Source organism: Tiliqua scincoides, chromosome 1 (genome assembly GCF_035046505.1).
Source record: "Tiliqua scincoides isolate rTilSci1 chromosome 1, rTilSci1.hap2, whole genome shotgun sequence".
Lineage (NCBI taxonomy): Eukaryota > Metazoa > Chordata > Lepidosauria > Squamata > Scincidae > Tiliqua > Tiliqua scincoides.
Genome location: NC_089821.1, coordinates 299,295,215 through 299,318,877, shown reverse-complemented (window position 1 = coordinate 299,318,877; position 23,663 = coordinate 299,295,215). Strand labels below are relative to the sequence as shown.

Below are 23,663 nucleotides of genomic sequence, written 5' to 3'. Positions count from 1 at the left end.
TAATTATTTCAATTCACAATTTGAATGTGCTTCAAAAAATTTTTCTGTAGTTAGCTTACACAGACACTGTTAACACATATTTATACTGTTGTGCACTTTTAACACAAAGGTAACTTTTGATAGAAATTGCAAAAGGATTTAAAGACCTTAGGAATAGACCTCAACACATGGGAAACCCTGGCCTCCAAGTGGCCCGCTTGGAGACAGGCTACACAGCATGGCCTCTCTCAGTTTGAAGAGACACTTTGCCAACAGACTGAGGCAAAAAGACAAAGAAGGAAGACTTATAACTAGGGAGACAGACCAAGGACAGACTACACTTGCTCCCAGTGTGAAAGAGACAGCCACTCCCGAATTGGCTTTTTGGTCACACTAGACACTGTTCTAGAACCACCCTTCAGAATGCGATATCATAGTCTTTTATGAGCACTGTTGTTGTCTTTGATGGCTCCACATCACACCCCTTTGACATCCGAAGTGGCGTGAAGCAGGGCTGTGTTCTTGCACCAACCTTGTTTGGGATCTTCTTCGCTGTCCTGCTAAAGCAGGCCTTTGGAACTACAACAGAAGGCATCTATCTCCGGACCAGATCAGATGGAAAGCTCTTCAACCTCTCCAGACCGAGAGCAAAGTCCAAAGTCCAGCTGAAATGTCTGCGTGACTTCCTCTTTGCCGACGATGCAGCTATCACTACCCACTCTGCCAAAGATCTCCAGCAGCTCATGGATCGTTTTAGCAAGGCCTGCCAAGATTTTGGACTGACAATCAGCTGAAGAAAACACAGGTCATGGTTCAGGATGTGGACTTACCTCCCTGCATTACAATCTCTGCGCATGAACTGGAGGTTGTCCATGACTTTGTGTACCTTGGCTCAACGATCTTCGACACTCTTTCTCTCGATACCGAGCTAAACAAACGCATCGGTAAAGCAGCTACCACGTTTTCCAGACTCACAAAGAGTCTGGTCCAACAAGAAGCTGACGGAACATACCAAGATCCAGGTCTACAGAGCTTGCGTCCTGAGTACACTTCTGTACTGCAGCGAGTCATGGACTCTTCACTCACAACAGGAGAGGAAACTGAATGCTTTCCACATGCGCTGCCTCCGACGTATTCTCGGCATCACCTGGCAGGACAAAGTTTCAAACAACACAGTCCTGGAACGTGCTGGAATCCCTAGCATGTATGCACTGCTGAAACAGAGACGCCTGCATTGGCACGGTCATGTCATGAGAATGGATGATGGCCGGATCCCAAAGGATCTCCTCTATGGAGAACTCGTGCAAGGAAAGCGCCCTACAGGTAGACCACAGCTGTGATACAAGGACATCTGCAAGAGGGATCTGAAGGCCTTAGGAGTGGACCTCAATAAGTGGGAAACCCTGGCCTCTGAGCGGCCCGCTTGGAGGCAGGCTGTGCAACATGGCCTTTCCCAGTTTGAAGAGACACTTGGCCAACAGTCTGAGGCTAAGAGGCAAAGAAGGAAGGCCCATAGCCAGGGAGACAGGCCAGGGGCAGACTGCACTTGCTCCCAGTGTGGAAGGGATTGTCACTCCCGAATCGGCCTTTTCAGCCACACTAGACGCTGTGCCAGAACCACCTTTCAGAGCGTGATACCATAGTCTTTCGAGACTGAAGGTTGCCAACTAATGAGTCTTTTAAGACTGAAGGTTGCTATAGTAGTAACTAAACAAACTATTTGAGCCTTGCATTTTTGCAACATTAGCTTTCATATTTAAATGCACACAAATTAATTCACCCCTTCTCAAATCAGCACCTGAGCAACTGGCAAAGACTAGATGTGGGGCTGATTCAGCAAGGATACACACAATAGAAACACAATTTAGAAATCAAGGGATAAAAATTCCAAGGGATAAGAAAGCAAGTAGGACTATCCTTGGGGACTGGGTACAGAACTCAGGTTCGGAGTGCAGCTAAAAAAGAAGCTGCCATGGAATTAGACACACGCTCTGAAAGGATTGATTCAGGGTCTCTAGAGCACAAAGGCGTTCTAGAGGTCTCCTCGCTTCCACCTCCTCCCTATGCTAAGAAAGGGCTTTGGAGCTACAAGGGTCTCTGGACAGCTGGGCATGCGCGATGCTGGTCCCAGTCCAGAATCTACTGGTGGGACTCCTCAACCTCCTTTTGGTGGGGTCACCTTTGGGGCTATCCTGCTCTTTGCAGGGATCCTGGTGAGATTTTGGATTCTTATGTCATTTCGAGTTTTTGCACACTCAGGCATATTACTGTACAGCCCACTTGCACAATGTTGTATCAGTTGCACTGCTGGTGGCTGGCTTCACCTTGCTTTACAGCAAAAGCCATCTACAAGAACTTGCTAGTAATCTGCTACCACAGCTCTGGCTGCTGCTGCGCCCAAGACAGTGACGCTGTAGAAAAATCTAGGTTTGAGGACCGGGGTATGAGGGGACAGTTCTGGCACAGAAATAACAGGGCAGAGATTGGGACTGAGAAAGATCAGCTGAGCTAGCCAAGCCAACTAACTTTAGGGGACTAGCATTTTTTTCCATCAAAATATGGATACTTCACTGCAAAGAGGTGTGCAATTGCACATCAGGCTCTCTTAGAATACAGACTCACTGGCATGCACTGCAGCTCTAAATCCTATCAGTAACTAGGCTAGGTACAAAGATGTATCTAGCATAGGAAGAAAGGAAACCAGCACCATCACCCACCTAGCAACATAGCTAAGTAACACTGACACTTCCCACCCAAGATCACGGTTGTAGGAAAGCCAGAAAAGATGCAGCCACTTGCAAGGCAGGCAAGGGCTACAACAGTCTGCGTTCCAGGGTGAAAACAAGACAGATTTTATCGCAGCACTGCAAACAACTATGAGATTCATTCAGGTTCTGTCAGCAGAGGAGGGTGTCATGAATATGTACGGTTTAGACTTAGCAGCATTGCAAAGCTTGACCCAAAGTAACCTAACAACACAGAAGGGCTTGCATTCCTAGCTGCAAGGAACCTACAACCCACAGAAGGTGACAAGGTGGCACTTCCGTAGACTGCCAGGAACCTACTAGAGTGGAATGCAACTGTAGACCTCCAATGGGAAGGGGAACTAAGGGGATAGCTTTGCAAATTGCTTTTAACCCTACTGAGGGAAGACTTTGTCCTCAAGGGTTTTAGACACTCCATCAACTGCTGCCCTTGCAACTTTCTGCAACCTAGGTACTCAACAAGTAAAATCTCTTTTTACTATGTTGGTTCCTTGTTTATTGGGAACAAAAGTTCAGAATCTTGCCTTGCCGTTCAGCAAGCTACCAAAATCCTCTTTGTGGACTAGTACCTTGAGGTGCAGCCTTTAAACAATCATTTCACGCATTATTTTACTTGCAAGTAAAATCTTTTCAATTTTTTTTTTACACATGACTGCGCAGAAAGGAAAAATTCTTACTCGAACCAAGCAGATCACAGTTAAAAATAGCTGCAACAGGGAGCTTACGCAACCAGTCTGGGAAATTGCCAAACAACTGGAGAACACTTAGACAGACAATCTTAGCTTAACTCTTGCTAAGAGCACAAGCAGGAAAACTTTTTCTTTCTACATTTAAACTGAAAAAACTCAGGAAAGTTTAAGGAAACTGTAAAAGAAACTGTAAAGGAAAGTGACTTTTTTTAGTCCTAAAAACATGTATAAACTAGGGAAACTCAGATTTCCCTTGCCTGGCCAGGCTGAAAACTGGAGTGACTTCACTCCACTGTAAAAAAAATCACCGCCGTTAGCTGACTTCACTAGTCAGCTAGAAGCACTAATTGCAACTAGAGGAATTAAAGAAGTTTACATACTCTATTTAGACAATAGGAGATAAGACACATGTGATAGACAATATGAAACAAAAAAGCATGAAATAAACAGGCATCATAAAATCAAAATCATAATGAGTTCATTACTTAAGTTCACAGTCACTTTGGAAGTGACACTTACTAACGTTTGCATAACAATTAGCAATTCTTGTGAGGGAAGAACTTTGACAAAGAGCACTTCATAATACTATAGTATATATTATATTTACTTTATCACTCTCATTCTCACACTTCACACATGTCCATGGACTTCAAACAATCCAAACACATTGCTCACTCTATACACATCTGCACTTATAAATAGCATATTTCACATTACTCATGCTTATAATTTACAGCTCTAATGTACATGCAAAAGAATTAAACATTTCATACTTACTTCAGACTTCCCTCTATTCCGAGGTTTCCAACACCGAAAGCACTTACAATACAATCTTACCTCTCTTCTCTTCATGCCACGACAGCCTTACTACTTCAGGTACTAACTTCTGTTAGATCTCATTGTTGAATCAATGGGCACAGTGTCCTTTTAATTTTTTTCTTAACTTTCCTCGTATTCGCTCTTCCTAAATTCTTACTTTGGCCCATATTCTTTTTAAACCAGCACATAAAAGCACACAGCTCTGTTAAAACTATTAACCCACTTTAGCTTAAAACAACACAGCCTTAGACAGGAAGCAGATTCACTGACTATTTTTAGGAGAACTGCCAAGTTGCTATGCTGCTAAAGCGAATTTTTGACTACAGAAACTGCTTGAGTCACTCTAATATTTACAAATTTAAACTCTTTCTCTGTCTCTAAAAGGACAGTGAGCACGAATTAAAGATTGCTTACTAACTTTCCCACAGGTATGTCTACCACACACAAGGGTCTAGACAATTTTTTTTTTTACCTGTTTCACCGCAGTTCTGGCCACCCAGAACTGGAACCTGTCTTACCCAGACAGTCACCGGGGATATACACACTTGTCCCCAAGGGCCCTTATTTACCCAACAAGGTTTACTTAAGGTACCAAGGGCAAGGTACCCAGGACAAGGACACCCGCTCCTATTGTACTCTTTGTACTTTGTATTCCTTGTGGTAGGTACCTTGTACATTACTGTACTTCTGTACCCTGTACTTACTTTGAGGTCCACACCCTCATGCAGCAACTCCACTGCAGCTCCACTGCAACAACTGCACTGCAGCTCCACTGGTCGACCAGACAGACAGACACTTAGACAACACTTTCACATACTTACCTGCTTGCACCACTCACGCCAGTAGACATCATGTGCAATCAGGGGAGAAATCATCATATACAGGGAGAACCTGTATCCCATGTCTTTTCCATTTTAAGTTGCTTGTTTTTTCCTAACTGCTTAGCAAAGAACAACCAGAGTCCCATCTGGGTCAGCCAACTGATAGAGAGATTTCTGGGACTTGGTCTCTGGGTCAAATTGCTAAGCAGACATAGACTTCTTTATAAGCATATTGAAAATTTATTTACATGCTATTTACAGATTAAGAATAGATTTGGATGGATACAGGTTCTAAGTTACCCCATGGTGGATCTTTGATTTCTTCCCCGAACCACACCCAAAACTCCTGTACTTGTATTCTATGAAAAACAAGTGACCCATGTGATATTCATGTCACTTCCCTTTCCTTATTTGGCATACTGGTGCATGGCTCTAGCCTTCACTGGGAAATCCGTTATCCATGTATGGAGAAGTTCTGGCTTGCACTTTGATTTCACAACACCTTGGAATGTTCTTTTTGGGAATGCTATGACACACATGTTTTTCTCTGCAGGTCATCTTGACATTTTCTACCTTGTTTTTAACAGAAAAACACTATTCATTTTTTCCTAATATTCCTTCTCTGAGAGAAGTTCCTTCTCTGAGAGGTGGGACATTGTGTAGACAGACACACAGTGCAGCTGGGCAGGAAAGAAGCAAAATGCTCAGCGATGCATTATCCAGCCTGCAGCGAGTAAAGAAGAGTCATCTTTAGAATAGCTAAACTATGTGTGACACTTAAGAATGTGATCTTGCTTGTCCTATCAAATGCATATACAGGTTGAGTCTCATTATTTGGGAGGGTTCTGTTCCCAGAACTCAGTGGATGGCAAAAATTGAACGATAGCAAACCAATTTAAAAAACAAAGTCCCATTGCTCAGGTGATTTAAAAACAGCCTTGATGACCTTTGTGATGTTAAGATAGAGTCCAACAATCCAACAATGTCCCTCTCCAGGCCCTTAGAAAGGATGATCTTTCTTTCACATGTTCAAGGGGAAGGGAGGGGGTCGCTTGGAGAGAGAATGATTGATGGATTGTCAGCTGGCTGCCCCCTCTCTAACTGTTGTAAAGGACTGTTTTCCTTTAATTTAAAGGGCCCTTCTCATCATGTTGAGATAAAAAATCTCTAAAACAGTAAGAATAGCATTTTAAAGGGGTGCATTTTTCCCCTTCTCCAGGGATCAGCACATTCCTTCTCATTTACAGGGGCCATTCGGGTTGAGTCAAATCCATGTATAAAGGTTGGACCCGTACAGGGAAAGATTTTTCCTCTTCTGTGTTCTACTGCAGGTTGCCACCAATGCAACCAGCATGGATCTGCTTTCTGCCAGTTAAAAGTGAGCAGAAAGTGAATTGCTTGCCCCCTCATTGTGCTCTTTGTGTGGTTTCCTCAAACGTGGACACTCATGACTTCTGGTTTGATTTACAGCAGGGGTGTCAAACACAAGGCCCAGGGGGCCGTATGCGGCTCCCCGAAGCTTTTTATCCGGCCCTCAGGCTCTCATCTGCTGAGGTGTTACCGCTAAATCAGCAACCAACATGAAAATTGGGCTTTCCCAAATCTTGAAATATGATCAAGATTTGTATATTTTCTCTTTTGTCATTTGCAGTTAATGTGTTCTTCTGTATGAAAACAAGGTCTGATTTCTGGCCCTTAGCTGCTTAATGATGTCACTTTCTGCTTAATGACATCACTTCCAGCCCTCAGCAGGAGCCCTGAATGCTAACCGGCCCTTTGTATGAAATGAGTTTGATGCCCCTGATTTACAGGGACCACATGAATGAGGGAGCTCCTTCATTCAAGCGGTCTCTTTAAACTGAATGTGGAAGCCCTGCACAGCCACAACTGAGGTAACCATGCAAGGACCCTGGCAAGTGACTGAAATTTTTTGTTTTACTTGTGTAAGAACATAAGAACAGCCCCACTGGATCAGGCCATAGGCCCATCTAGTCCAGCTCCCTGTATCTCACAGCGGCCCACCCACCAAATTCCCCAGGGAGCACACCAGATAACAAGAGACCTCATCCTGGTGCCTTCCCTTGCATTGGCATTCTGATATAGCCCATTTCTAAAATCAGGAGGTTTTGCATACATATCATGGCTTGTACCCCATAATGGATTTTTCCTCCAGAAACTTGTCCAATCCCCTTTTAAAGGCGCCCAGGCTAGACGCCAGCACCACATCCTGTGGCAAGGAGTTCCACAGACTGACCACATGCTGAGTAAAGAAATATTTTCTTTTGTCTGTCCTAACCCGCCCAACATTCAATTTTAGTGAATGTCCCCTGGTTCTGGTATTATGTGAGAGTGTAAAGAGCATCTCCCTATCCACTCTGTCCATCCCCTGCATAATTTTGTATGTCTCAATCATGTCCCCCCTCAGGCGTCTCTTTTCTAGGCTGAAGAGGCCCAAACACCGTAGCCTTTCCTCATAAGGAAGGTGCCCCAGCCCCGTAATCATCTTAGTCGCTCTTTTGCACCTTTTCCATTTCCACTATGTCTTTTTTGAGATGCGGCGACCAGAACCGGACACATACTCCAGGTGTGGCCTTACCTTAGATTTGTACAACGGCATTATAATACTAGCCGTTTTGTTCTCAATACCCTTCCTAATGATCCCAAGCATAGAATTGGCCTTCTTCACTGCCGCCGCACATTGGGTCAACACTTTCATCGACCTGTCCACCACCACCCCAAGATCTCTCTCCTGATCTGTCACAGACAGCTCAGAACCCATCAGCCTATATCTAAAGTTTTGATTTTTTGCCCCAATGTGCATGACTTTACACTTTCTAACATTGAAGCGCATCTGCCATTTTGCTGCCCATTCTGCCAGTCTGGAGAGATCCTTCTGGAGCTCCTCACAATCACTTCTGGTCTTCACCACTCGGAAAAGTTTGGTGTCTGCAAACTTAGCCACTTCATTGCTCACCCCTGTCTCCAGGTCATTTATGAAGAGGTTGAAAAGCACCGGTCCCAGGACAGATCCTTGGGGCACACCGCTTTTCACCTCTCTCCATTGTAGAGGCTGGTGGACCCCAGGCAGCATGTGTGGATGAATGCTCGAGATCCTGCCTGGCGGAGAAGGGTTTGTGTGTACATCTCAACACATGTCCCCTGGAGACTGTGGATTGCACGACCAGGATCTAACGTCTTGGGTTGTATACATGTAGGCCTTCAGGGTGCTAGCTCCCCCCTCCCCCTGCTTTGTGTCACCTGCAAGTTTGTAGTTCAGAAGTGGTGTTAGCAGCTGCCAAAACTTGGAATTTCCATCACCTGCCCTAACAAGAGCCAAGCCCCTAGAACTTCCTTGGGCCTGGTGGGTAGCAGTAAGGAGGTGATTTGGCAAATGCTGTGCCTTCCTTATCTGGTGATGTTCTACCCTCTGCTTCTGTCATTCACTGGATTGAAAAAGGAAGAGGGGAGATAGAGTGGAGGAGTGTGGTAGTCTTCAACAGTTGTACTCAAACTTTTGGTCTCCAGACCCTTTCCACTCCTTACAAAGGTCTTCAGGAGACCTGGGGCTCTGAGGAACACACATTGAGAAATCTATGAATGGTAGGTGCCCAGTCTGCTGCCTGGACAACCTCCTCAGTTGGCCTCATGGATGGGCTGCACCTGGCCTTCCCTGGGAGATGGCAGCTTCATTTGTTCATGTCTAAAGGACTGTTTCTGCCCTGTCTGTGCTTTATGATCCAGGGAGGTGCTCTTGAAGATCCCATTCTGACTCAGGAAAGGCTGGTGGAGATGAGGAACGGGATAGGGCCTCCTTAATAATGGTACCCAGCACTTAGTACCCAGTCTATGAAACATCCTGTCCAGGGACGTGCATCTTGCTCCTGCTGTGTATGTTTTGTTGCTTTTTATTTAGGCAGGCATTTAGTCTTCCTCGTCTTCCTTCATTGTTTGTACCTTTAAAAATGGTGACTTTATGCAGGATGGTTCTGCAGCTGCATATATTGCATACTGTTGGCTACAGCTCTGAGTTTGGTTGTTTTGCTTTCTTGGCTGTCAGTTTGTTTTTCATAGCAGAAACCTGGTGGAATGCAGAGAACCTATGGGGTGGTGGTGGACAGGTCGATGAAAGTGTCGACCCAATGGGCGGCGGCAGTAAAGAAGGCCAATTCTATGCCAATTCATTAGAAAAGGTATTGAGAACAAAACGGCTAATATTATAATGCTGTTGTACAAATTGATGGTAAGGCCGCACCTGGAGTATTGTGTCCAGTTCTGGTCGCTGCATCTCAAAAAAGACATAGTGGAAATGGAAAAGGTGCAAAAGAGAGCAACTAAGATGATTGCTGGACTGGGGCACCTTCCTTATGAGGAAAGGCTACAGCGTTTGGGCCTCTTCAGCCTAGAAAAGAGATGCCTGAGGGGGGACATGATTGAGACTTACAAAATTATGCAGGGGATGGTCAGAGTGGATAGAGAGATGCTCTTTACACTCTCACATAACACTAGAACCAGGGGACATCCACTAAAATTGAGTTTTGGGAGAGTTAGGACAGACAAAAGAAAATATTTCTTTACTCAGCATGTGGTTGGTCTGTGGAACTTCTTGCCACAGGATGTGGTGATGGCATCTGGCCTGGTTGCCTTTAAAAGGGGATTGGATAAGTTTCTGGAGGAAAAATCCATTATGGGGTACAAGCCATGATGTATATGTGCAACCTCCTGATTTTAGAAATGGGTTATGTCAGAATGCCAGATGTAGGGGAGGGCACCAGGATGAGGTCTCTTGTTATCTGGTGTGCTCCCTGGGGCATTTGGTGGGCCGCTGTGAGATACAGGAAGCTGGACTAGATGGGCCTATGGCCTGATCCAGTGGGGCTGTTCTTATGGCATAGTGGAATCCCAGGCTACAAACTCTATAGAAGAGATTGGGAGAGGCATGTTGAAGTTGGGTTGGCCATCTGTCAAAGAAGTGGTAGGATACAGCGGAATAGAAATTGAAGGGAGGACCAGCTCCAGCATAGAATCCCTGTGGGTTAAATTACCAGACCACAGGAATAATGTCATAGTGGGGGCGACGTATCATCGTCTGGATCAAAAATCTGAAGGGGAGCTTGAGATGAGGAAACAAATCAGAGAGCCTCCATGAGAGAATGTTTGTAATCAAGGGGAACTTCCATTATCCTCACATCGAATGAGTCAATTCATGTTCTGGTCATGAAAAAGAGACTGGATTTCTTGACACATTAAATGACTGTGCCTTGGAGCAGCTAGTTGTGGAGCCCACCGGAAGCGCCAAGCAAATCTGACATGATAACCGTTGATTTCCAAAGGGGCCAAACTTCTTGAAAATAAGGAGACAGAAAGAATCTGAAAGGGAAGGTAAAAAGGGTCCACTGTCTCTTGAGTGCATGGAGGCTGTTTCATTCATTTTTGCCCTGGTCATAGGTGTACATGTTTAGTCCCTGTTGCATATATGCAACGTTGGACAGAAATGGCTTAAAGCAACAATAGTAGAAGCCTGGCTGGAGTATATATCATGGAAGAAGAAGGGCTCAACGAAGGCCAGGAGGGTGCCAGCATAGCTAACAGGCAGAGTTAGAGAGGCTATAAAAGGCAAGGAAGTTTCCTTCTGTAAATGGAAGTCTTGCCCTAATGTGGAGAATAAAAAGTACCACAAACTGGCAGAAGAAATGTGAAGTCAATACAGGAGGCTAAGAAACACTTTGAGGAAAGTATGACCAGCAACATTAAGGGAAATGATAAAAGCTTTAAGACCACTTCTGGAGTACTGGGTCCAGTTCTGGTTGTCACAACTCAAGAACAGTATAGTGGAATTGGAAAAGGTGCAGAAGAGAGCGACCAAAATGATTAGTGGGCTGGAGCCCCTCATGAGGAGAGGCTAGAGAGTTTAGGGCTCCAGTCTAGGAAGGACATAAGTGAGACATAAAATTATGGGATGGAGAGAGTGGATAGATGGACGTTCTCCTCTCCCACAACACCAGAACCAGGGGGCAGCCACTAAATTTGAGAGGTGGGAGAGTTAGCAGGCAAAAGGAGATATTTCCTTACCCAGTTAATAATTTATCTGTGGAACTCCTTATCATTGGAAGTGGTGACGGCAGCTGGCCTATATGTCTTTAAAAGGGAATTGAACAGATACATGCAAGGGAAGTCCATTGCAGGTTTATAAGCCATGATGACTCTATGCAGCATCTGGGTTTTAGAGAAAGCCGATCTCTGAATGCCAGGTGCCTGGGAGTAGCAACAGGATGTGGATATCTTGCTGTATACATGCTCCTAGAAGCATCTGGTAGGTGGGCCACTCTGAGATACAGGAAGCTTTGCCTGAACCAGCAGGGCTTTTTTTTATGTTCTTAATACCGCTTTAGACTGTATTTATCGGCTTGTTGTTTTTTGAACGATGTGTGTTATTTTTGATCTGCTCAAACCATCTTGAGCTTTTCTAGGCAATGGAAAGGAAGGATATAGTTACCGAAATGATAGTATGGCCTCACTGAATGTTCTTCTATGTTCCCTTGTGTTCACGGTTACTTAGTCAGATCTAAATCAGTTATAAAAGGAAGAACAGAATCCAGGAGGCCACATTAAGCTCCAGGTGACGGGCGGGTGCCATAACAACTCTGGCTTACATTTTAATTATGGTTACTATGACTCTTTCAGACATTTTCCAAATACGCGCAAGGTAGCAGTACAAGAACAGAGTCTATCATATGGACTCCTTTTTTGTTTTTCTATGTGAAGCTGAGCCTGCATTGTCTGTAAGCATTCCTTGATTGAGGCTCAAATCCTAACCAACTTTCCAGCATAGGCATAGCTGTGCCAGTGGGGCATGTGCTGCATCCTGCAGTGGGGTAGCAGTCACAAAGGCCACCTCAAGGTAAGAGAATGCTTGTTCCCTTACCTCGGAGCTGCATTGCCCTTACCTCACTACCAGAAAGTTGGTTAGGATTGTGCCCTTAAACTTGTAGAGAAGCCATTCCTGATGGGCAGAATTGGAACAAGCTCCAAAGAGACCATGCCCCCAAATTTCCTAGATTTCAGCAGCAACCCCCTCCCAGTTACTATTGCTCAGCTGAGATGACTGCTCAACTCAAAGAGCTTTAAATTTTCTTTCTATTCCATTATCTCCTCCGTTACTTAGAGAAACTTACTCAAATGCATTGAAATAAATGGCAGCTTTTGTTGCAACCCTGGGGGGTTGGCAACCCTAGAAAGAACCAAATTCACAAGAAAATGACTGGCTGATATTTTTGTTTAAGTTGAGGCATATAAATACAGGTCCAGCCTATTTATACACTGATTTTTTATACAACATGGATTTGACTCAACATGAATGGCCCCTGTAAATGAGAAGGAATGTGCTGATCCCTGGAAAATGCATCCCTTTAAAATCAGGGATCATTTTTTAAAATTTAAAAAACTGAACAGTCCTTTAACAATAGCCTCCTTAATGAGAGAGAGAGGGCAGCTGACTGACAATCCATCAGTCCTTCTCTGGACAGGTGACTTTTCCCTTCCCCCTGAGCACATGAAAGATACTTTGCATTGGTGAAGGGAGGAGTCAGAGTAAAGACTTTGAGAGAGACTGATTGTTGATTGGTTGTTAACCTTCAGTCTCGAAAGACTATGGTATCGCACTCTGAAAGGTGGTTCTGGAACAGCGTCTAGTGTGGCTGAAAAGGCCGATTCGGGAGTGACAATCCCTTCCACACCGGGAGCAAGTGCAGTCTGTCCTTGGTCTGTCTCCCTGGCTACGGGCCTTCCTTCTTTGCCTCTTTGCCTCAGTCTGTTGGCCAAGTGTCTCTTCAAACTGGGAAAGGCCATGCTGCACAGCCTGCCTCCACGTGGGCCACTCAGAGGCCAGGGTTGGATTGTCTCTATCTTAACATCACAAGAGTCAGCAAGGCTGTTTTTAAATCACCAAACTTTGGTTTTTAAATTGATTTGCTATAGTGCTTTGCCATCCACATGAGTGCTTGGAACAGAACCCATGTAAATAATTAATCTCAATCTGTATACAAATCCTTTTGTGGATATTCTAGATGGGAATTATACATTGAATCATACATATTCTTTTAAAGCATGATGTTTAGGATCACACAAACATCCAATAGAAAACAGATATATAATAAACTTGTACAGTATGTGTGGTGACCTCTTGATTTTGAAGGTTGTAGTCATTGGGCTATGCTCATATTAAATGTATTTATGAAGAAGACAGTGGCCAAAAGGAGTCATAGATCAGCATCCATCACACTTGAATTCCAAGATGTAAAACCCTTTGTTATACCACTTTTCTAAATGAACATGAAAAGTAGATGGCTTATTTTCTCCAATCAGTTGGTTTAGCCCAGTGGTTCCCAAGCTGTGAGCTGTAGCTCTCTGGGGAGCCAGAAACCAGTCAGGAGAGTTGCCTGATCCACATAATTCTTGAGAATAACGTCTCCCTATACAATGTATAGGATTACAACCCTAATGGGAACCTGTGGCCAATGGGCCAGCAAGTTAAGGGAGCTGCCAGTCCAAAATGTTTGGGAAAACTTTCTAGGATGGCTTTAACAGGTTTTCCCTTTCACCACAAACATTTGCTTCTGAAAGTTAAGGCAACCTCTTCGACATGATGGAATGCAATACAGAGACAGCTACAACAGGAAGGAAAATTGTCTCTGCACCACTCCCCCCACCACCACAAGTGCTTTCCAATTGTGCAAAGGCATATGACATCCAGCCTATTGTATTTTCTGTGCATTTAGAGAACTTATTTTGTAATAAATACACTGTGCTGCTCTTTTAGGCTAAACAGAGATTCCACAGATAAAAGAATACTTGATAAAATGTACTTTTTGCTTTTTGCAGGTAAAGAAGATAGCAGCAGAATACTATGATACTCTGCCTCATCATCAGTCTTGGATTCAAGTTCTCTGGAGCTTCATTTTTGATGAGACTATTGGTCCTTATGCAAGGGTTAAGAGAATATGCAAAGTAGCATCAGAAAACCACTAGACTGAACCTTTTTTTAAAAAATAAGCTTAATACACCTTCATATACCTACCCAACCCTGAAGTAATGTGCTTTATGGATAGAGTTTCCTAGGTAGGGATTCAATAGCTGATGCATCATTTCTTTTAAAAAAAAATCACCAGTTTTCTATAATTCATGCATGAAGAAATGCATGGATTCTGTCTTCATTCTATCATGAAGCTTGTTAGAAGCACTTTATACTGCAATAGACAAGCAAAAGAAAGTATATTTTTATACTTGTCATGCTAGAGAAACCTAGGTGGCAGCAGAGAAGGAATCGGTCTTGATTGTATAGATTTGCAAAAGAGAAGCTAAAATGGATGAGGAATAAGACCATATTTCTCACAAAGAGAAGGTAAACAGTTTAAGGCAGGGGTGTCAAATATAAGGCCTGGGGGCTGGATACGGCCCTCAGAAGCTTTTTATCTTGCCCTTGGGCTCTCAGCTGCTGGGCAATGCTGAGGTGACACTGCTGAAAGGGTGGCCCACGTGATGATTGGGCTCTCCCATACCTTGAAATATGATCAAGATATGTGTATTTTCTCTCCTGTCATTAGCAGCTAATGAGTTCTTACATGAGAACAGAATAAGAACAGCCCCACTGGATCAGGCCATAGACCCATCTAGTCCAGCTTCCTGTATCTCACAGCAGCCCACCAAATGCCCCAGGGAGCACATAACACCAGATAACAAGAGACCTGCTTCCTGGCGCCCTCCCATACTCAATACCTCAATACTCAATAGTGTTTATTTCTGGTTTTGACTTGTTTAATGACATCACTTCCTGTGTAATGACATCACCTCCAGCCCACAGTAGGCATCATGAATACTTTTCGGCCCTCTGTATGACATGAGTTTGACACCTCTGGTTTAAGGCTTTCATGCTCAGGGAGGAACTAGCGCATGGGAACATGCTAGAGTTTTAGAGAGTGAATAAAGATCTTTATTTTTCAGTGGGCACTTTTTCAAGTGGGTGCTCCTTTTTCTAGCAGGGGGAGAGTAACTGGCCCACCTCACCCCAGCACTGTCTTTTCTCGTGGCTGTCTACTGGTATTCCTTGGCATCTTTTTAGATTGTGAGCCCTTTTGGGACAGGGAGCCATTTAGTTATTTGATTTTACTCTGTAAACTGCTTTGTGAACGTTCAGTTGAAAAGCGGTATATAAATACTGTTAATTGATTAATTTTCACTTGGTCAGCCAATCATATTTGTTGGCTGTAGGTTCAGACTGAAGAAATGAAAATATTTTACACTGTGTAAGTAACAGGTGGTCGTCCTTCTCCTGACCTTGACAAGAGCTCTACAGGGATTAAGACCTATTTGAAAAGGAGTCAGCATCACAGTGCTTGTGGGATCCCACTGAATTTGCTGGATGTGCCTTTTGAATGTGGATAAGAATACATCTCCCTCCCCTATAGCTAAACTTGTATTATGTGACAAAAAGTGTATTTACTGGTTGCATTTTAACACAATTATGGCTGTTTCCTACACATCTGAATGCTACTTATTACGCCTTCATTTTGTGCATGTCAGTGCCTGAAATAAACACCAGAGTTGCCTGGTTTCATCTAAAGTGGAATTTTGAGGAAGCTGTTTAGCTAAGTCTAGGAATATTTCCTAGGATGGTTCCATACCTGGGTCACGCAGAAAATATTAATGCGAGTGGTTGGTTGGTCAGTCAAGCTGCATGGTGGGTTTGTTCTGTCTCTCGTAATACTGAATGGCCTTGTTGGGGGGGGGGTGAAATAGGTGAAAAATCTTTACATACTGGGTCAATAAATCCCCTGCTAATTGGGTAAGAGGCACTTGAGCACCCACCTGAAAAAGTGCCTCTTTTTTTAGCAGGGGGAGAGTAACTGGCCCACTTCACCCCAGCACTGTCTGTTCTAGTGGCTGTTGCTGGTGTTCTTTTGCATCCTTTTAGATTGTGAGCCCTTTTGGGACAGGGAGCCATTTAGTTTATTTGATTTTTCTCTGTAAACTGCTTTGTGAACTTTTAGTTGAAAAGTGGTATATAAATACTGTTAATATGAATACTGTTAATAATAAGACCTGGTGCTGCCACATTTCCCTTAAAATTTAATTGCAAGGGCTGTGTTCACGAGAAACATTCAAGGAATACTGAGAAAAGCAGGAAGCATTTTAATGAAGTTCAGAGGGCCTTTGCAAATCCATAGCATGTGATTGCAGTAAACAGCCACCCTAAGTGTGATTCTTACATTTAGCGTTTGCTAGGGTCTATCTTTTTTTTTAAAAAAGGAAAAGATTGTGAGCTTCTCTGGTCCAGGAAGCTGGTTTTTCTTTTTACTATATCAATTTTGTGAATTTTTGTGGGAAAGTGGTTATATGAATCTTCTTAAAAGTACATAGCTCATAACATTAACACAGTATCCTGCTAGCCCATGCAGGGTTTTGGTCGATGAGCCACAATTAAGATTCCTGTGAAGACCCATCCTTTAACAGATCCGCTAAGATAATTTGCAACAATAAGACACTGACTGTCTCCACCAGACTACATAGATCAGAAATGGCCAACTTTTGTAGCGTTGATGGCTCCCTCCATTCTCTAGATTGGGGTATCCAAACATTTTGGCACATCATCTCTCTGACGCTGTGTTGGGAGGCCAGAAAAAAAAGAATTTACATTTCAAATTTGAATAAATTTACAGAAATTATATTAGAAATGGAACTTATATGAAGGAATGAAGGTTTTTGCAATAGCTCAAGGCCTATAAAAGGCCTTGCACAAAGCAAGGCTGGCCATTGCTTTGCTGCTGCATCACTGACGTGAAACAGCAAGCAGTGGAGGAAGCCCTCGTCCCACAGTTCACGTCAGAGGGCAAACAGTCACCCTCACGCTGGGAGCAGTTGCATTGGGGCAGCACAGCAAGTCTCCAGAGGGCCAGAGACTCATTGGAGACTGGCGGCACCCCATGGGCTGGACTGGGAGTCCCTGAGGGCCACAAGTGGCCCCTGGGGCCAGGGTTTGGGCACCCCTACTCTAGATCAGCGATGGCGAACCTATGACACAGGTGTCAAAGGTAATATGCCACATTTCGGATGATATATCAATATCCAACAACAACCGACTGTGTTTTACTCACATTTTGTTTTTGTAATTATTTGATGTTTTGTTATACAATGGACTATTTTTTTTAATGAATATGTAAAGAATTGTTTCTCGTGTGTGTGTGTGTGTGTGTGTGTGTGTGTGTGTGTGTGTGTGTGTGAGTGAGTGAGTGAGTGAGTGAGTGTGTGTGTGTGAGAGAGAGAGAGAGAGATATACCAGCAGAGTCAAGGTAGGCATTTTCCAAATTTGAGACACTGGCCCCAAAAGGTTTACCATCACTGCGCTAGGTAGTTAATTCACTGTTGCCATCTGAGATACAAAATATGCAACACATGTGCAATTTTTTTCTTCCAACTCATAGCACAGTTTGCCTTGGGGGAGAGGCTACTAGGTGGCCACCCCTGATGGAGATGGCAAGTAAAAATGAATATGGAATTCAAGTCTACTGCAGAAATGTAGAAGAAAAGTCAATCAAAGCCACTTTGACAATGAACAGTTTATTACCGATATGAACACAGATACTGTGATGCACTGATGTACCGCTTTAATATTGTGATAGCTCTGGAGACCAGGGACTTGCTGGCTGACAGCTGGCATCTTCTGCCTCCTCTGGTGATGCCATAAATAGGCTTCTGTTGGCAAAAATGTCTTCATTTACATTGCAGACTACCAGTAAAATTACGCTGAAGTCATCTAGTAAGAGCAAATGGTTCACGTGTTTTCTTATCTACTATATACTAAAAAGAAAAATGTCATACATTTAAATAAGCAAATACAAAATACAAAAAAGGCTGACCAAATCTGATGTGCATTATCTGATGAAATTTAAAAAATTCAGAAATTTAAATTTTAATATTTTTTTTTTTTTAAGATTAAGACTTTTTTCTCTCTCTCTTTCTTTTGAAAATGAAGCAAATCCAAGGCGGCAACAAGCTTCAAAGTCTGCTAATCAAAAGGACTTGGGAAGAATAGATAGTGCCAGGTGTCGTCTTTCACCATCTTGTGTGATCTTGGTACACTTGGAAATGATGCAGTTGCCTTTTGCAGCCTCTCTCCCTCCCGGCTGGTTCCATGGACATTATGTTGTGCTGATTCTACTCAACTCCTGCCTGATGGCTGAAAAACCAATGAAAAAGGCGTAAGCAAAGACCTGTGCTTAGGGCTTAATGATATCACAAATGGTCACAATGTGGATGTGAAAGAAATGAGAGTACTAACAGTGAGAGTAGGAATGGGCCTTGAACTTAGGGCTCCTTTTTTGGTGCCCCACCTAACTACACACAGAATGTAATAATATTACCGTACTTTGCATTTGTATAGCACTTTTGTTCAAAATGTTTCACATGCATTACTTTGTAATCTTTACAACAACTTTTTAAGGCTTTTTAATAACTTTTTAACTTATTATTGCTGCCATATTGAAGACTAGCAGCTGAGAAGGAGTGAATCACCTAAGAACACCTGGAGGTGCAGGTGAGATTCAAACCAGAGATTTCCTGATTTGTAACCCAGACACTATGGCCGTTTAGATTACATCTTCACTAGGAAACACCATGCTTATTTGAATTAGGGATTTCCCAGATTCTGTAGTTTGAATTTATGAGTCAGACAGGTCTCACAATCAGGTATGCGTTCTGTGTGTGATAAGAGGGTAGGAAAGGTGCTGGGCAAGTCTGAAACCTACTGCAGGTGTAAGAATGTGAGTAGATGTGTGTACATATTCAGTGATTACACAGGCCTACAAAACTGAGGGTCAGAAAAGTTTTTCCCAAACTTTATGGTGGTTTGATATGAATTTGGGGTGCCAATTCCAAAAATGGCATCCGTTTTGCCCTATAGTGTCTAGTTTTGGAGATATAGTATAGCCTCATTAGTATAGCCTCATTAGTTCAAGCAGTTTCCTCATGAGGAAGCCATGGTGTAGGCTTCCTCATGAGGAAGCAGCTTGAACCATTCACTAAAGAGGCTATGCTGTGTCTCCAGAACTAGACACGATAGGGCAAAACAGATGCAATTTTTGGAATCAGCACCCCAAATATACCTAGGAATTGGTGTAACGTTTAAGGAAGCAAAATGTGTGCTGGCCTGTGTTATGATTCTAAGTTCCTAAGAGTTCTCCTTGTCAATGCCAATGAGATCACCTCCAGCACCAAGCAGGAAGTTCACTCCCTCCTGCAAGAGCAAAAGACACAACCATCTAGGAATGAGGACAAGCCCTCAAGGGCATAACAAAGAAAAACCTGCTGATGATCTTACCCCACAAAAGATCCCATAGGAATCTATGGTTGCCAAAAGGTATAAAAAGTTGGGCCACAGAACAGCACGTGTCATTCTCCTACATTCCTCCTTGCTGCCAGTTTTGTTGTTCATTGACCCACCAGTGCTGCATTAAGCTACTGCTGCTCTGGACACAATCTAAGGACCACCATGACAAGTCAGCATCCAGGATCTGTAACCCCTACTCCCCTCTCCAGCTGTTTAACCCTGCTTCTCTTGCTGAGCACTACTGAAGCCACTGTCCCAGCGCATTGTGGCCCACCTTGAAGTGCCCCTTCTCCTTGAGAAAGTAGCTTTGGCTATCTTATCCCACTTCCTCTCCTTAAGCTAATCAAGTTTATTGCCTAGGGCTTGCTTCAGAGCTCTCTTTCTGCCTTTTAAGCCTCGCTTGGAAACAGAAGAATCACTCGATCTTGGCATTCTCACCCTGCAGTTCCTACAATGCATTACAACCTCATCCAGCAGAAACAGAGCGGTAATCTTGGTCCTTGGTGCAGCCTCATCCCTAACCCACAAACTCCCCATTACACTTCTATGTTTGTGTCATGTGCAGTGAAATTGACAACATACTTAGTATTTCTACAACTTACAGTGGCTTTCCCTGGGGTGGAGGGGGGGAATGGTAAGTTGTGGAGGTGCCTTAATGTGCTGTGCAAGCAGCCCCTCCCTCTCATCTTTGGAGCCATTCTGGGTGGCGAGAGCAACATGGAGGAGGCAGGTTTCATTATCAGTGGGGTTTCAGCATCTACTGGGGTTCTGGGAATGGAACCCCTGTGGATGCCAAGACACGAGTGTACATTCAGCTATATTTTCATCTGGGAGAAAGCACCATGCCACAGATGCTCTCTGGCATCACATACTAAGCCTAGGTTGTTTGTTTAAGGCAGGGCTTAAGCTGCTTCATGAGCTAATATAAACACAGGTGGGGAACCTGATTTTCATCAGACACAAAGCAGTCAGGACCAAGAGCCTCTCTCATGCGCTTCCTAGCATTATCAAAACTACAGTGTTAAACTGTATTTAGTAGTTATTCCTACTCTGCAGGGGTCCTTGGCAACTCTGGAGATGGGTGGGTTAGTTAAGACTCTTCAACAAAGAATTTGTTGTTATTTGCAGCACTTCAGTAACTCCCAGGATTTGGGGAAGACAGAAGCCATGACAGAAACACTGGTTTAAATATAAATATGTAATGGTAGATACGCCTAATCTGTCTCCCTCTCTCTCACAAGTGTAGGCATTTTGGTAAGCTGTGTATCTGTAAAGTAACATTAGTAGGATGACTTCCCTTCCTGGCTAAGGACTACCAATAAAAAAGGGCAACTTAATTCACAGATGAAAACAGATCTCTATCCTCTTTTTTTCAGCACAGAACAGCATTTAAAACACAAAAAAGGTACTTTCCCCCTATTTCTTACCATCAATTATCTCTTCTTTTACTTTGTGTAACTCTTTTACAACCTCCTCCAATATTTCCTAAAAAGACAAAACAGTAGCCAATTACGTAAAATATCCTCTTCAACATGGAAATGCAAATATGAGTCCCTTGTACTGGTTGAAACTGTTCTTCCCTCCACGGAGCATACATTAGTTTTTAAGTTGAATCAGAGCATTTGTGGTGGGATAAAAATTCAGTTTCCAATTATTCGGAATTATTTGACTATTTGGAAGCAAAAGGGTATGCAAAGTGTACCTGATTTACATAGTTTATTTACATAGTTTTCTTATAGTGAAGTATCGCCCATTTCCCTTGCAACATGATTTGGACACTTTGGGCACAGAGTGCCTGTACACATCAGAAGAGAATGCTCTGACATGATCTATAGACTGATACAGCTGGGAACAGAGGTGAGAATCAGGGACACTGCAGGTGTTACATGTTTATAGAATACATGAAACCTGCATGTAGTTAGTCTTGTGTGTTGCTAGGTCTTTTTGCTGCATGTGCATGCAGTGGCATGTGTGTAACAATGTACTCATGGGCTGTGCAGCACTTGTTACATTCCCAGCACAATCCTAACCTATGCTGATAGAGCCAGGCCACAATGGCATGTGCTGTATCCAATGCACGGCTGGATGAGGCTGCTGAAGGGATGAGGCTGCTGAAGGTAACCTCAGAGTAAAGAGATATTTTTTCCTTACTCTGTGTAACACCCCAGCCTGCCCTATATGCTCACATCTGTGCAGGCTATTTAGCTGATGCAAAACCGAGAAACCTGGGTAGAAAGCCTGGAAGCACAGACTTAGGATACGGCGTGTGCTGCTACCGATCTCACCCCTTCCCAGGCTCGATCTTCCCCCTATTCCACTCTTCTCCTGCCCATAAATGCTCCCTCCTCATCCCCAGAACACTCTCCCTCTCCCATCCCCTGTACCGCCTGACACAATCCTACCTGTGTTGGCTGGTGCAACTTTGGGATCTAGCACCAGAAAGCCAGCACACCTCCTTGCCTTGTGCTGGCAGTGCCAGCTCTCAAGTTGGCACAAAAATGCCGTAAGGCACATCTGCTACATTTGAGAGTTGGTATGGAGGGCATGTGCTGGTTCAAAACAACATTAGAATTAGGCTGCCCAGTGCCTTCCATGACAGGGGGGTTCCTGTATCTGTGGAGCCCTTATCTGCGGATGCAGAAGAGCCCCCTATGTCCCACCCTCACCCTCTCCTCACCTATGCTTACCTCAGGAGGATCTTCGTAGGCCGGCAGAGGTAACACATGTCCACCCACGGCCTCCGCCAGGCTCAGAATGATAGAAAATAGCAAAAAAAAAACCGTGACTTAAAATTTCTCTGTGAAAAGCAGAAGCGACGTTTGTAATGCCTTTAAGGCATAGGGAGGCCCGGGGAAACCCTGGAGAGCTTCCTCAGGACTCCCTATGTCTTATAAGGCATTAAAAAGTCATTTATGGTTTTCATGGAGAAACCAGAAGTAGCATTTTTTGGTATTTTACATCATTCTAAGTCTGGTAGAGGCCATGGGCGGACGTGCATGGCTTCTGCCAGATTCAAAAGACCCTCCGGAGTTGTGCTCCCCTCACCTCTGGAGGGATTAATGTATCCACAGATTCACGTATCTGCAGAGGTTCTGAAACACATTTTTGTAACCTATACAGTGGCCTTTAGAGTCAGCATAGTCCCCTGTTGACATTGTTCTAGGGCCCAGGCAAGTTCTCCCTAACATAGCCTCAGCAAGGTTTGCAGTTAGGGATGAAGCTGGTTTAATTAATTAATTAAAAGCTCTCTCCCATCTTCAACCAAGAACGGACAAACTTCCAACTCACTTGTTTCATGCGATCAAAATCTAAGGTGTCCATTGCCACATCGTTGCTGCTGCTTGCCGGCTTCATCCTCAAGAAAGAGAGAGCAAAAAGCAGACAGATAAAGGAGGAAATTCCCTGCTGTGTTTCAAAGCTGCTAGGTTTATTACACCATCCTGTTAGCAATTCCATATTATACCAAATAGTGGCGGAAACCCACATAGCTCACAGGAAAAGTTAATTGGTTTGATACTCCAGTGCTCCCTCTTGCAACACTTAGAAGTAGTATGATCTTATAAATAAGCAGCATTAAGCCCTGCCCTGCATGGTCATTGAAAGATCTCTGTTTCCAAACAGAGTGTGCATGAGAAAAAGGAAGGAGCAAGCCTAAATGTACGTGAGGACTTTTGATCTGTAATGCTGATCCAGATAGTTTCCATGACTACTTTATTGCAGAGTCTTTCGCTGTGGTTAAACATTTACTGTGCTACATTAGCAAAGGCTTCGAGGTTAGAACGGCTGCTTTGTACATTTTCATTTTCAGCTTCTCTCCCAGGCACACCGGCTTTTGTTTTTGCATAAAACCACTCAAAACTGGATACACTGATAAAAACAGCACCACCTATACACAGTGCTAACTTTTACCCATGCAGTTAGCCTTGTTCCAATGCCTGAGCCAGAGGGACCTCACATGGTAAAGACTGTGCAGTGCACAGCAAGCAAATGGTGTTGGGGCTGCCTGATCTGTTCAAGAAGAAAGATCTAACCAGGTGGCCCATTTTATCTGGTGTGACGTGAGCTACATGGGGATCACTGACTAAACATAATTAGTCCTAATCCCGTTTATCAAAAACGGAGTTAAGATACTAAATTACTAATAAAACATTTACAGTTCAACATAAAATATCAACATTTTTGACAAATTACATTAAGAAGGCTTGGAAATCAC

General features: G+C 43.6%; 2 protein-coding genes across 8 annotated transcripts in view; one reads left to right on the top strand and one right to left on the bottom strand.

Moving 5' to 3' along the window:
- The window catches only part of DEGS2 (delta 4-desaturase, sphingolipid 2), a 47,758-nt gene extending 32,102 nt beyond the window's left edge, over window positions 1-15,656 (top strand). Inside the window, exon 3 of the mRNA XM_066612243.1 lies at window positions 13,951-15,656. Coding sequence (XP_066468340.1) covers window positions 13,951-14,097 — 147 coding nt within the window. The 3' untranslated portion in view covers window positions 14,098-15,656. The remainder of the gene's footprint in view (window positions 1-13,950) is intronic.
- Window positions 15,657-17,666: 2,010 nt separating this feature from the next.
- The window catches only part of EVL (Enah/Vasp-like), a 173,922-nt gene continuing 167,925 nt past the window's right edge, over window positions 17,667-23,663 (bottom strand). For all 7 annotated transcript variants that reach the window (XM_066629016.1, XM_066628997.1, XM_066629026.1 and 4 more), the window contains 3 exons: window positions 22,739-22,805; window positions 20,878-20,935; window positions 17,667-18,301 (listed from right to left, as the gene is read on the bottom strand). In XM_066629016.1, the coding sequence (XP_066485113.1) occupies window positions 18,264-18,301; window positions 20,878-20,935; window positions 22,739-22,805 (163 nt within the window). In that variant the 3' untranslated portion in view covers window positions 17,667-18,263. The remainder of the gene's footprint in view (window positions 18,302-20,877; window positions 20,936-22,738; window positions 22,806-23,663) is intronic.